Source organism: Chaetomium fimeti (assembly GCF_033439085.1).
Source record: "Chaetomium fimeti strain CBS 168.71 chromosome Unknown B0H64scaffold_4, whole genome shotgun sequence".
Lineage (NCBI taxonomy): Eukaryota > Fungi > Ascomycota > Sordariomycetes > Sordariales > Chaetomiaceae > Chaetomium > Chaetomium fimeti.
This window is the reverse complement of record NW_026944332.1, coordinates 2,487,418-2,498,913: the sequence shown is the minus strand read 5'-3', so window position 1 is coordinate 2,498,913 and position 11,496 is coordinate 2,487,418. Positions and strand designations below refer to the sequence as shown.

General features: G+C 58.3%; 6 protein-coding genes across 6 annotated transcripts; 3 read left to right on the top strand and 3 right to left on the bottom strand.

Moving 5' to 3' along the window:
* The first annotated feature begins 119 nt into the window (after positions 1-119).
* Positions 120-1,121, top strand: B0H64DRAFT_158137 (SYF2 splicing factor-domain-containing protein). Its single transcript, XM_062798542.1, has one exon. It carries the CDS (start codon positions 265-267, stop codon positions 1,048-1,050), a length of 786 nt encoding a protein of 261 aa, XP_062659401.1. The 5' UTR covers positions 120-264; the 3' UTR covers positions 1,051-1,121.
* Positions 1,121-2,307, bottom strand: B0H64DRAFT_158134 (uncharacterized protein). Its single transcript, XM_062798541.1, has 2 exons — positions 2,075-2,307; positions 1,121-1,993 (listed from the first exon to the last, which is right to left on the bottom strand). Exons 1-2 carry the CDS (start codon positions 2,176-2,178, stop codon positions 1,192-1,194), a joined length of 906 nt encoding a protein of 301 aa, XP_062659400.1. The 5' UTR covers positions 2,179-2,307; the 3' UTR covers positions 1,121-1,191.
* A 216-nt stretch (positions 2,308-2,523) lies between these two features.
* B0H64DRAFT_432543 (yeats family-domain-containing protein) lies at positions 2,524-3,813 on the top strand. The gene is made up of 2 exons (XM_062806010.1): positions 2,524-2,850; positions 2,945-3,813. Exons 1-2 carry the CDS (start codon positions 2,616-2,618, stop codon positions 3,547-3,549), a joined length of 840 nt encoding a protein of 279 aa, XP_062659399.1. The 5' UTR covers positions 2,524-2,615; the 3' UTR covers positions 3,550-3,813.
* A 321-nt stretch (positions 3,814-4,134) lies between these two features.
* B0H64DRAFT_158129 (mitochondrial distribution and morphology protein 34) lies at positions 4,135-6,528 on the bottom strand. The gene is made up of 2 exons (XM_062798540.1): positions 6,145-6,528; positions 4,135-5,701 (listed from the first exon to the last, which is right to left on the bottom strand). The coding sequence occupies exons 1-2, from the start codon at positions 6,409-6,411 to the stop codon at positions 4,349-4,351; spliced, it is 1,620 nt and encodes a 539-aa protein (XP_062659398.1). The 5' UTR covers positions 6,412-6,528; the 3' UTR covers positions 4,135-4,348.
* Positions 6,529-7,911: 1,383 nt separating this feature from the next.
* On the top strand, positions 7,912-9,403 carry B0H64DRAFT_460703 (inositol pentakisphosphate 2-kinase-like protein; the record flags this gene model as incomplete). Its single annotated transcript, XM_062807472.1, has 3 exons — positions 7,912-8,059; positions 8,119-8,379; positions 8,486-9,403. The coding sequence occupies 3 exons, from the start codon at positions 7,912-7,914 to the stop codon at positions 9,238-9,240; spliced, it is 1,164 nt and encodes a 387-aa protein (XP_062659397.1). The 3' UTR covers positions 9,241-9,403.
* On the bottom strand, positions 9,176-11,366 carry B0H64DRAFT_396732 (nucleoside transporter-domain-containing protein). Its single transcript, XM_062803834.1, has 3 exons — positions 10,848-11,366; positions 10,609-10,790; positions 9,176-10,487 (listed from the first exon to the last, which is right to left on the bottom strand). Exons 1-3 carry the CDS (start codon positions 11,021-11,023, stop codon positions 9,511-9,513), a joined length of 1,335 nt encoding a protein of 444 aa, XP_062659396.1. The 5' UTR covers positions 11,024-11,366; the 3' UTR covers positions 9,176-9,510.
* Positions 11,367-11,496: the final 130 nt, after the last annotated feature.

Genomic DNA, 11,496 nt, shown 5'->3' with positions numbered 1-11,496 from the left:
CGCCGTCAGGCTGTAATGTTACGGTATCTGGCCCACATGCTGTGTACTGTGTAATACGTAGGTAACGACCCTGCATGTTTGCACTGTTCGGTAATTTTTGCCACCTCTTTGTTCGCGATCACTGGGCAACCTGCCAACTCTTGGCCTGCCTAGGCAGACCTTCAGGCAGGGATCCTGACGAACGTTCCGCAAACCAGCAATTCAATCCCCGTAAACAACATCTTCGTCAATTCCTCACCCTTCCCACCACGTTCGAAAACCAAGATGGCGGATGCAGCCAAACCCCCAGTGGCGGATGCAGCTAAAACCGCAGAAGACCGCCTCGCTCGCTTCCGCGCACTCAAAGCACGCGCGAAAGAGTCGTCGGACCAGAATCTGAAGGAGGCGACGAAGGAATCCCAACGATTAGCGACAGACCCGACACAACTCACGGCCCTCAACCGTAAGCACGCCATCGCTTCGCACAAACTTCTCAAGGCCGACGTGGAGGAATCCGGGGGGGACTTTGAGCGCAAGCGGGCATGGGACTGGACGGTGGAGGAGAGCGAGCGATGGGACAAGCGGGTACGCAAGAGGGACGCCCACCGCGACGACACGGCCTTTAGGGACTACGCACAAGAGAGCGAGAAGGCCTACAAGCGCCAGCTACGGAATATGGGCAACCCGGACCTGGAGCGTTACACGCGCGAGAAGATGACCGCCATCGAGAAAGCCGCCGCCGCGGGGACCCTGGACATCGTCGAGACGGACGACGGCGAGATGATTGCCGTCGACAAGGATGGGACCTTCTTCAGCACTGCTGACTCGACCGCCTTTGCGCAGCACAAGCCCGAGAAGGCGGCCGTGGATCGCCTGGTGGCCGACTTGCGCAAAGCCGAGGAGGCGTCGCTCAAGAAGAGAAAAGAGCGGATGGCCAAGAATGGCGAGGACGGAGGCGACGTCACATACATCAACGAGAAGAACAAGCAGTTCAACCAGAAGCTGGCGCGCTTCTACGACAAGTATACCTCCGAGATCAGGGAGAGCTTCGAGCGCGGAACCATGGTGTAGAGGGAGGTGCCACGGGGTATTTGTTATTCAGGGTCATAGCCGCGGCGTTTGGGTTGGGTTTCGAATGTTGTTGTACAGTCTACTTCCACACACAACTTGGCACAGTGATAATACATCGATGAGCACATCCTCCGCCCTTCCTTAAAGCATCGTCTTCCTCCACGCCTGCTCCGCCAACTGTTCCAGCTGCGGCACCTCCACCGGCCCCTTGACACTCTCATCCGCCAGCGCCTCCACCACGGCATCGGCCACAACATCCACCTTTAGCGGCTTCATCACCATACTCCCAAGGAACCCGCCCACTCGCCCCCCAGTCAATCCATCAAACACCGACCCCGCCGTCGCCATAGCCGCCACGCCCATCGTAACCCCCCTCGACTTGTCGTACATAAACGGCGGCCTAAAGAACACCCCCCTCATCCCGGGGAACTCCCTCGCCACAACCTCCTCCGCCTCCCTCTTGGTACTCAGATACCGCGACGGCAGCACCGGCGCGCCCGCGGCCGCCGACACGAACCCAAACGCGCCCACCCCCGCCTGCGCCGCCTCCTTCGCCAACAGGATCGTACTATCCCGATTCATCATCTCGTACGTCAACTGCGGGGCACCTCCACCTCCACCCCCCTCCTCCTTCTTCGTCTCGCTCTTCTCGCTCTCCTCCTCCAGCCTGCGCACGCGCTCCAGCGGGTTCGCAGCACCAGCCGGCGCGGGCCCGAACGCGCGCGCCAGGCCCGAGATGGGCGACTCCCGCCCCGAGATCACGCCCTTGTAGTCGGCCTCGAGCAGGATGCCCAGGCTGTGCACGACATAGTCGGCGCCGTAGAGCAGCGAGGTCCATTGTGCGGGGCGGAAGATGTCGCCGCGTTCCCAGGTTACGGAGTGCGACCATCCTGGTGGGGTTGGGGAGGAGGTGATGGAGAGCCAGTTGGGGCGGCCGGAACGGCTGTGTGTGCATGGGTGAGTGGGTGTGGTTAGGGGTGGTGAGGTCGGGGAGGGGTGGAGGAAGAAGGGGGGGGTGGTGTACCTGACGGATGTGACGTCCCAGTTGCGGGCGACGGCGGCGCGGCAGATTCGTGAGCCGAGGAAGCCGTTGCCGCCGAAGACGACTATTCTTTTTGTGGCTGACATGGTGGGTTTGTTTTATGTGTGGGTGCTTATGAGCTCATGGAGTGACGCATGTGAGTTGAGCTTGAGGTTGCTTGATGCGGAGGTGTTTAGGCCGTTGATTTTAATAGAAGAAAAATGGAGTAACCGTTAGTTAGAGCGTCCAGGGCTCTGAAACTTCTTTGGCTTCACAAACAGCGTGAAACTCAAGGGCAGATAGAGTTGTGGTCGAAGGTGGTCTGACTTTCCGAAGCTCCAAAAGAATCTCGGGAAGCTTCGGCCATGATGCTTGAGCTACAGGGGTGTACAGTTGCAGGGGTGGCACAGACCCGGGAAGCGGGCCTCAAAAGTTGCCCCGCAATCAAGGCTGACCCGCCAAAATCTAGGTCTCGCATCTTCACGATTTCCGCGACCGCGACTTGCGCCGAAGCAGAAGCCGACCCCCCTCACAGACCGGCACCATGGCGCCAACAACAGGAAAACGGGTCAAGGGGGTGCAGATATACCGACCCTTCGTCTACGGCACGACGGCCAAGCTATTTGATGAAAAGACCAACCCCAAACCGCCGGGCGTCCCCGAGGACCACACCCACTCCTGGACCGTCTTCGTCAAGGGCATCGACGACGTCGACATCACCTACTGGCTGCGCCGCGTCCAATTCAAACTCCACGAATCCATCCCCAACCACGTGCGAAGTCAGTCCACCCCCCCCCCCCCCCCCCCCCCTTCCCCTCTCCCCTCATCCCCACCAGCCAAATCCTAACCACCCCCCCTTTCTCCCAAAAACAGTGATCGAAGGCGAAAAGTCCAAACCCTTCACACTCCACGAAACCGGCTGGGGCGAGTTCGAGATCGCCATCAAGCTCTACTACGTCGCCGAGTCGGCCGAGAAGCCGCAGACGCTCTACCACCACCTGCGGCTGCACCCGTACGGGCGGACCGAGGAAGAAAAGGAAACGATGCGGCTCAACGGCGGGCAGGTGATCTCGTGGGCGTACGAGGAGCAGCTGTTCAACGAGCCGTACGAGCCCTTCTACGAGATCCTCACGTCCGGCGCCATGCCCGCGTCTGGGTCTGGGGGAGGGGGTGGTGGTGGTGGTGGTGGGAATAAGGGTGGGTCGAAGGGCGGTGGTGGTGGGGGGGCGGGGAAGAGTAAGGAGAAGGAGCAGGCGGTCAAGATGGTGAGGTCGGAAGGGGGGGTGTTGGAGAGGAGCGCGATGATCCCGCTGACGAATCGCCCCGGTCAGCCGTTCAGTAGGGAGACGGAGCAGGTGGAGATTAAGAAGTTGCAGGAGGCGCTGGTAAAGGTGGAGGAGCTGATGACCAAGACGAAGGAGGATGTTGCGGGGAAAGAGAAGCGGTTGAAGGAGCTCAAGGCTGAGGGCGGGAAGTAGTCGGACCCGGTGTTGGATTTATACATGGATCCTGTGAGAGGATTGTGATTTAGCAGCGGCGGGAGTGGGTATCAAAACATTGGGCGGCGCATATTTCGTTGGTTTTCTCAGCCTGACAGGTAGGGAGGCGTGCAGGCGTTTTGGGTTAGATCTGGAGGGAAAGCTTGAATTCGAAGATGTAGATACCTACCTACCTATCCATGGAACGGAGTGTAGTTTAGGAGATCGGAGTTGGTGACAGGCACGCACATCAAGAACGGCAAGGATTAGAATATCCATTCTTATTGATTCTTGAGATGGGAGTTTCCAAGAAGTTCCCGTCCATAGACCTGCTACCCCAGCAGGGACTTCTTCACCGAGCCGGATTGACATCCTGACAAGCCCGGTGTGGTTCGCACAAATATTCCACAGTGGTATACAACCACGCCTGGTCGCAACGACCGTCTAACCACCAAAGACAAAGAAAAAAAGCGCAGCCAGTAAAGAGTTTGATGATCAACCGAGGATAGCCTTCTGGCACCTCAACGCGTTCCCACTCCCATTCCGTGGAAACCGAATACCCTTTCCCTAACCAGGATATCTCCCTCCAGTGCCCGAAACCAACCTCAAGGCTTCCTTCCCATTTTTTTTTTGTTGACCAACAGACCCCAAACTCCTGGCAACCAAATAAGACATTAACTAACGTGGTATGTCAGGTCGCGCGAAACGCCAGGTATGATCCCACCCCCCCGCCCATAAACACAAACCCAAAAAGAACAAAGGAAAAAGAAGGGTAACGGATTAGTCACAATGATAGTAATTACCTCGCCTCGTACGCGGGCGGCGGGGTGTCGTCCTGGTCATCCCAAAAGGTAGGATTTCCATTCTTTTCGTCGTAGACGCGGCGGGCGATCTCGCCCGCCATCTTCATGATCCAGGCCTGCTCCAAAATAACGGACGATGTGTCCGACCTGGGGCGCGGCCGCTTCGGGTCCACCTTGCTGTCGGCAAGAGCAGGTTCTTGAAGAAAAGACCGAGCGCCTTGCTTTTCTGAAGACTGTGGGGGAGACGCCACAATTTTGTTGATCTCAGCCGTGGGAACCGGCGCATCGGGAGTGTCGGCAGCCTGAGCCCTGAAGGACGGTCTCCGGGGCTGTTGCTGGAAGTCTGCCGATCGGCCGAAGCGCACCTTGTTCGCTGCCAGCTCGTCCTCCGACTCCTCGAGTATCGGATGAGGCATGACTGGTTCCGACATAGGAGGCTCGATAGAGGCGTCCTCGGACGTGGCGTCTCCTTCCTCGCTATTGACTTCAGTCTCAGCCTTGCGGCGTAGATTGACCACACGGGTCTTCTTTTTCCGGCCGGCCTTGGTGTGTCGCCCGGAGCCCAGTGATAAGCCTGCGGTCGCTGAGTTGAGATGTACCAACGAGGGCCGCGACGGGAGCGAGCCCTGGTCTTGGCTGCCGTTGTCCGAAAAGGTGTAGGTATGAGGGCTGGCGTAGGAATGTGACCTGGCCAAGCTCGGTGTTGATAGCGGCGTGCTGTTCGTCGCATCGACCTTATCCGGCCCAGCCCAGGCCCGGAAGAGAACGTCGTTCGGTTCCGAGGTATCCAACGAGGATGTCACCTGAGAATTCATGATCTCGGACAGTCGTTGGAGTGTCTTTTGAGAGAAAAGAAGTTGCGCCTCTGGCCCCCCATCAAGGGATAATTCCGATATCGCAGCAGGATCGAGAAGGTGCCCATGCAAGTCCACGGCGTCTAGGGGCGGCGTGGCTAACGGGTTCACACCATGCTCATCGGCCTCCTTCGATTCCTCGCCCTCCTTCACGATCTGATCGGGACACCAGAGCTGGAGTGAAAGTCGATGGATGATGGCAGGCAGTTCATCCATGAACAAGTCGCGCAGCTTGCCCTCGATCGTCCTCTGGAGGTAGTCGCGAACGAATTGGATCGAGTCGAAGGTCGACGAGACCTTGAGAGACTCGAGGGGGTCATTGCGGAAGACTATGGTCAACCCTTTTTGTTTGGAGAAGACGAGGATGATGAATGCCGAGAGCTTGAACTCGGATAACGTGATCTGCAGGGGTATTGTAAGGCTTGATGCCGCCGCTAGTGGTTGTGGAGATGTGAAGCCTGGCTTGGCTGAGAGGCATGTGTTTAGAGGGTTTGCCTATGATTGTTGATATATTAGCCCTGATATCCTCCCATTGTGGTCTAGCGTTTGTCTTAATGCGGGCGCGACCGCGAACCCCTGTCGGAAAATCCGCGATCGGTAAATTGGGCATTAAATGCGCCAAGCATCTCGATGGGGTTCTCCAAGCCTGTTTGCTTCCAGAAGCTGCAAGAGGGAGCGGCTGCAGTCGGTCTTGCGGTCCATGGAGTTGGACGAGGAGTTTGGGGTCGAGAGCATCGCGGCGAGCACTTGTTCGCCACGCGACCATTGTAGTGACCAGCAGCCCTTTGCTGGAGCTCCCCCCTGATCTGCAATTGACCCGGCCCATGACTCCTAGCTCGAGGAGCATGCGCGGATTATGGAGCAGCTTCCTCGAACCAAGGCGCCCCAGCAATGCCTCCTCCCATGGATGTCGAGGGGGGGAGAAATATTCGGCCTACCTCTACTCTTGTTTTGAGAGTCAAGAAAGCATCCCCCGAGTAGCACATCTTGAAAATGCCTCGGAAACGGTCTTCGGCCAGGTCGCCGATCTCGAGGATTTCCAGATCCGGCGGCACGGAGCCGAGGTTGAACTCGGTCACGATAATGTCATCGACGATGATGGGCGGCTTCGGCGACTTGTTGAGTGCCGTCGTCAGGAGGTCGCGGGCGCGCTTATAGAAGCCCGCGTCAGCCGTCAGAGGCGACCAGTTGAAGTTGAAGGCCATGTTGAACTGGCTTTCGTGCTAACGACGCATCGCAGCCAAAGGTGGTGGACCTGACAAGCCCGGGTTCGCGGAAGAGGGCGGCGGTATTTTTCGGATGCGGTCGGTGCAATTTGTGGGGTGCAATCGGGAAATGTCGCGGATGGTTTGAAGTGGTTTCGACGGGCGGCTGTCGGGGAATGCAAGCGCGTGCTGTGGCGATGCAGGCGATGCAGAGAAATGTAGTTTGGGTGCGGAATGGAGTGTTTCGTTTCGTGGGAGTTCGAGATGCGGAGGGACGGAATGACGATACAAGGTATTTGCAGGTGGTGGTGCCGGGGGAGCAGTTGGTCTTTGAGTGAAATTTTTGGCTCTTGCGGCGCATCCGAGTGGCGTGTGGGCCTTCTGACGCACGAGCTTCTCCCGGCAGTGGGTTGACCCTGGCTTGCGCCTCGTTCACGCGTGCCTCCCTGGCCAGACCCTGGGTCAAGGGGTCTGCCAACGTTACCGTACCTGCTTCCTCAAATTACGGGCGAGGTCGGGTATCATGCGAGACTCTGTTATGCCCTCGAGAATCCCTGGAGCCTTTGCGTTAACTCCCCAACTCGTCGTGTTTGAGAGCCTGTTCCCTATCCTGAAACGCCCAGGGCTTGCGACTAGTGTACTGCGTAACGATGGAGTACGGACAAGGGCAAACAAAATCTAGCCCTGCTTCCAGATTCCGGCTATCTCGTCACACCGTGGGGCCGAACACGTCCGCTCTCCCGTTCCCGAGGTCCCCACGACAGCTCCCTGAGGTCACCCTGCACGCGACCCGCCCTGCCCGCACCTCCACAAACAAGAATTCCACACGATTGGTATTCGATGCTCCAGCTGAGCCCAATCATGCATGCGCTTCCGCCACCTACACGCGACTAGGCCAACCGCTCCGAGGGCGGTGAGTGAAACGCTTTTTGACCGACTGGCGGTGTCGGAGCTATCTTTGGGAAGAATAAATATCTCAATATGAAACTAATATCTCAACTCACACCCACGATCAAACCTGGGCTGAGTTTACGCAGAGCCGATACCTCAATTTGCACTGCTGCTACGAGTACAAGAACCTGGAAGTCCGACACCCCACCTGTGAAGTGAAGCAGATCGCTGTCAAACTTCAGACGAATCAACCGTACCCACGAAGTCCGGATACAAAGACTTGTTATTGTTAACCTTGAACCCTGTTTCAGACGTGCGAATGGGAGACTATGATATGACACCCCAACTGATGTTACTTGATTTGGTTTTCTTAGAACTCGATTCCGGTTTCTTTCCTCGGTTTCGTTTCCTCTCCTCGCACTAGTGGGTTTTTTTTTCTCGATCCCGTGGGGAGGTTGGGTATTCATGCAACTTGAAAGATCTCCCTGCATACCTCAGGTAGCCGAGAACCCTGCAGTCAATGAACGAAGACGCGCTAGCCAATCCACAATGACCCGTCGTCACTTTCATTCTCGGATGGTGCTTCAGTCTCTCACTTCTTAACCAATAATGTCACACACAAACACATCTTGCATCCCGGTGCTGTCATTTTTAGCAGCCGGGAACTACGAGTTCAAGTTCGTCGGCGAGGGAGCAGCAAACGTCGTTTTTGAAGTTATTCCACAACCTGGAGATGAGCACAGCAGTACCTTTCAAGGTGAGGCAGTTGTGATTTCAACATCAGACAAGCCTTTCTAATATTCTTTTTCATCCCAGGGTATCTTCTGCGAGTACCAAAAGCAGAGACGAAAGCACACAACTATGTGGAGCTCCAAGAGTATTGGGAAACGGTTGTGAAGCCGTTGTTTGAGCCGGAAGAGCTCGTCCAACAGCGCCTCGTCAAACTCGGGAGCGAAGAAATAGCTTCGCGCCTGAACGCAACGTTGGCACTAAAAGAGGAAACCCGAAGGCCCGATTTCAGAGGAAGCAGAGTCGCAGTGGCCGAGTATGGCATGCTCGTAGAGGACATGCGTCAGAGTATGCACGACTTCCCCTCACCGCCCCCCCCCAGTCCCTGCATACCCACAACACACGCAACCCACAACTCACAACTTATACGCACACCTGACACCCAAAAACACAGGCCACACCGGCGACCTGACGCTCGAATTCAAGCCCAAGTGGCTGGCCCAATCACGGCACGCCCCTCCCTCGGCAACCCGCTGCCGCACCTGCGCGCGCGAGGCCCTACGCCAGCACACCAAGCCGCAAGCAGCGAAAAAGAGGCCGGATGGGACCCCCTCGACCCCCCTCTGCCCCCTGAACCTGCTCGCCTGCGCCACCTCCCCCACCGCACTCGCCCACGTCACCGCCCAACTCTCCACCCTCACCCCGCCCACCGGCAGCATCTGCCCCGCGTCAACCGCCACAACCACGACCACAACAACCCCACCCGCACAGCAACAGCAACAGAACGCCCGCCTTACCACCTGGCTTTGCACCAACACGCTCCTACCGCGGCTGCGCGCCGCCCAGCTAGCCCACGACAACGACAACAACAACGACAACGACAACAACAACAATGACGTCAACGACCCGAACCCAGACCCCGCCAAGCTCGCGCTAGCAATGACGCTGCGCGACTGCGCGTGCTTCGTGCGGGTGCCGGCGGACGCGGGGCGGCCGGTGGAGGCGAAGCTGGCGGATCTGGACCGGAAGAACTGGGCGGCCAAGATGGGGTACTGGCGGGACCTGGAGGGGCGGCTGGTGGAGGGGGGGTACTATGAGGGGAGGGAGGTGGAGGTGGTAGGGGAGGGGGAGGTGGAGGGGGTGGGGACGGATTGTTTGCTTGAGGGGAGGGGGATGGTGGAAGGAGAGGGGGGGGGGAGGGAGGTTTGAATTAGTTTGAATTACCTTATGATGGTATGAGGTAAAGTGGTGTTGAGGGTGTTCCATGTGATCGAAGGGTTGGGTTGGGCTTGGTTGGTGGTGTCAGGCGCTAAATGTTGGGGTAGTATCGTTAATTCTGTCTAGGCAGATCTAATATGCTCGAAAAATCCATGCTAAAGAAATCCATATGCACACCATATCCTAAGCGCCGTATCCGAAAAATTAACCCATATCCGATCCACATCCCGACCGCATCACCCATCTCTCACCCACACAAGGCTACACACCCGCAGCGGTAAAGCTCAGCACACTGCCCAACGCCAACCCACCCACAAGGCACATGCCCATGAAACCGCCCGCAGCCTCCCTCTCATCCTCATCCACCCACTCGCCCGCAGCCATCATGGCACTGGACCCCAGCCAGCCATTGGTCAGCCCAAACGGAAACTGCACCACGACCAAATAGAACAAGTCACTCCCCACCACGGCGCCCCGCCCATGCAGGTTGCACAGCAAATACAGCGGCAAGAACACCCAGCGGGCGAGGCCCACGGCGAATAGCACGCGCGGGTGGCGGCGCAGCCAGGCGAAGGGCGGCAGGACGGCGGAGACGCGGCCGGCCAGGTCGCCCAGGTTCCAGAAGAAGAAGCCGAGCGGGATGAAGGCGCCGGGGCTGAACAGGCCGCCGCCGGCCGGGTCGCCGTCGTGCACCGACAGGATCTTGGCCGTGAAGACGGGGAAGAACATGGCCACCACGAAGCACATGGCCACGGCGGCCGCGAGCCAGCGCAGCTTGCGGAAGAGCGTCGCGAGGGGCACGTGCCGGCGGGTTGGGAGGGCCTGCGCCCCTAGCTGCGCCGTTTCCTCGCCCTCGGTGGCTGAGTTGAGTGTCGTGGTGGATTGGGAGAGGTCTGTCCCTGGGGAGGGCGCCAGGCGGCAGCGTGTGAGGAGGCTGTGCCGGCGCACGAGTGGGATGAAGGCTAGGACGGTGAGGGCGGAGATAACCACGGCGGTGAGGAAGTAGACGAAGGCGGCGGTGGCGCCTTCATCGTTTTGCAGTGAGGCGGATGCTTCGCTGCTGGGTTGGTCGGGAGGGTTAATCCCGGGTGATGGGTCCGTGAAGGCGAGGTAGGAGAACATCTGGGCCAGGGGCGGGAGGATGCCGGCGACGCCCTGGCCGACCATGATAGCTTGTGTATACTCCGGTCGGCCGAAGCTAGCGACGAAGGAGAAGGCACCGTTTTGCATTAGGCCAGCTGCCCATGCCGTGAGGGCGACCATGAGCAGGAGGAAAGCGAAGTAAAGTTTTGGAGGGGCGTCGACGAAAAGCGAGGTAGTGGATATGGTCAGCATGGCGAACACGGCCACGTTGATGACGAGGGCGATGTTGATGCGGCGGGGGGTAGTTCGCCGAGGATTGGATTCTTGTCAGGATCAACATAGCGCCTAGGTTGACGACGGTGGATGTCGAGGTGATGGCCGACTGCGAGCTGGCATAGATCCAAGGGTCGGACTGGAAGCGGATTTGGAAGTAGGGAGCCGCGGCGAGGAACATGTTCCTGTTCAGGTAATACGATTAGCGCATTGTAGGTCATTGTGGTCACAGAGCAACATACCACGCCCACAGCATGGCGACGCCAATCAAGGCGAATATGGAGTATTCAATCCACGAGAACGGTGTCGCCTCCTCGTATATCGACCCCTCCAGCGTCCCCGAGTCATCGTCCGCCAGCGGTTCATACTCCTCGGCGCTTGCCTTTGGCGGCGCAAAGAAGGCCTTGATGCGGTCCATGGCGTCCTCGGTTCGGTTTGTAGGACTGTATGCGATATCGTCCGCTATGGGTTTCGTTTCCGAGGCTGGCCTGTGTCGGAGCTACCTTGACTGGGCCTGGGCTGGGCTAGGCTAGGCGAGGGCGGCTGATGACCGCCGAGACGTCGTTGTCGTCTCAGGTAGAAAACGGTGGCTACCTGGACATTTGGCTCTTCATCGCTTGTCGATGGAGAAAAACCGGGCTAGAGTTGGGGAGCCGTCATGTGGGAAGAGAGCGTGGATGACTGGATGTTGGTGGTCTCAGGTCGGTGGTGGTCACACGGCGACGGCAACGCCACGATAAGCAGCGGCTGGCAGGGATCGGGAACCCGGCCCGGTCTTGGCATCACGATTGTGAGCTCCCATCTGCCGGCTCCCCTGGCCTGGACTTGGAACCCCAGATTTAGTTAATCAGTTCCTCTCCCTCTTCTGACGCCATTAGCAAAACAGGGTCG

Bases quoted from the DNA above. Each gene is read 5' to 3' on its own strand.
- B0H64DRAFT_158137 (XM_062798542.1), top strand. From the start codon at position 265: ATGGCGGATGCAGCCAAACCCCCAGTGGCGGATGCAGCTAAAACCGCA.
- B0H64DRAFT_158134 (XM_062798541.1), bottom strand. From the start codon at position 2,178: ATGTCAGCCACAAAAAGAATAGTCGTCTTCGGCGGCAACGGCTTCCTC. The intron at 1,994-2,074 runs GTACACCACCCC...ATGCACACACAG, and splicing joins TGGGACGTCACATCCGTCAG to CCGTTCCGGCCGCCCCAACT.
- B0H64DRAFT_432543 (XM_062806010.1), top strand. From the start codon at position 2,616: ATGGCGCCAACAACAGGAAAACGGGTCAAGGGGGTGCAGATATACCGA. The intron at 2,851-2,944 runs GTCAGTCCACCC...TCCCAAAAACAG, and splicing joins CATCCCCAACCACGTGCGAA to TGATCGAAGGCGAAAAGTCC.
- B0H64DRAFT_158129 (XM_062798540.1), bottom strand. From the start codon at position 6,411: ATGGCCTTCAACTTCAACTGGTCGCCTCTGACGGCTGACGCGGGCTTC. The intron at 5,702-6,144 runs GTAGGCCGAATA...CAACAATCATAG, and splicing joins CTCTCAAAACAAGAGTAGAG to GCAAACCCTCTAAACACATG.
- B0H64DRAFT_396732 (XM_062803834.1), bottom strand. From the start codon at position 11,023: ATGGACCGCATCAAGGCCTTCTTTGCGCCGCCAAAGGCAAGCGCCGAG. The intron at 10,791-10,847 runs GTATGTTGCTCT...TTACCTGAACAG, and splicing joins GTCGCCATGCTGTGGGCGTG to GAACATGTTCCTCGCCGCGG. The intron at 10,488-10,608 runs GTCATCAACGTG...CGGCATGGGCAG, and splicing joins GCCGCATCAACATCGCCCTC to CTGGCCTAATGCAAAACGGT.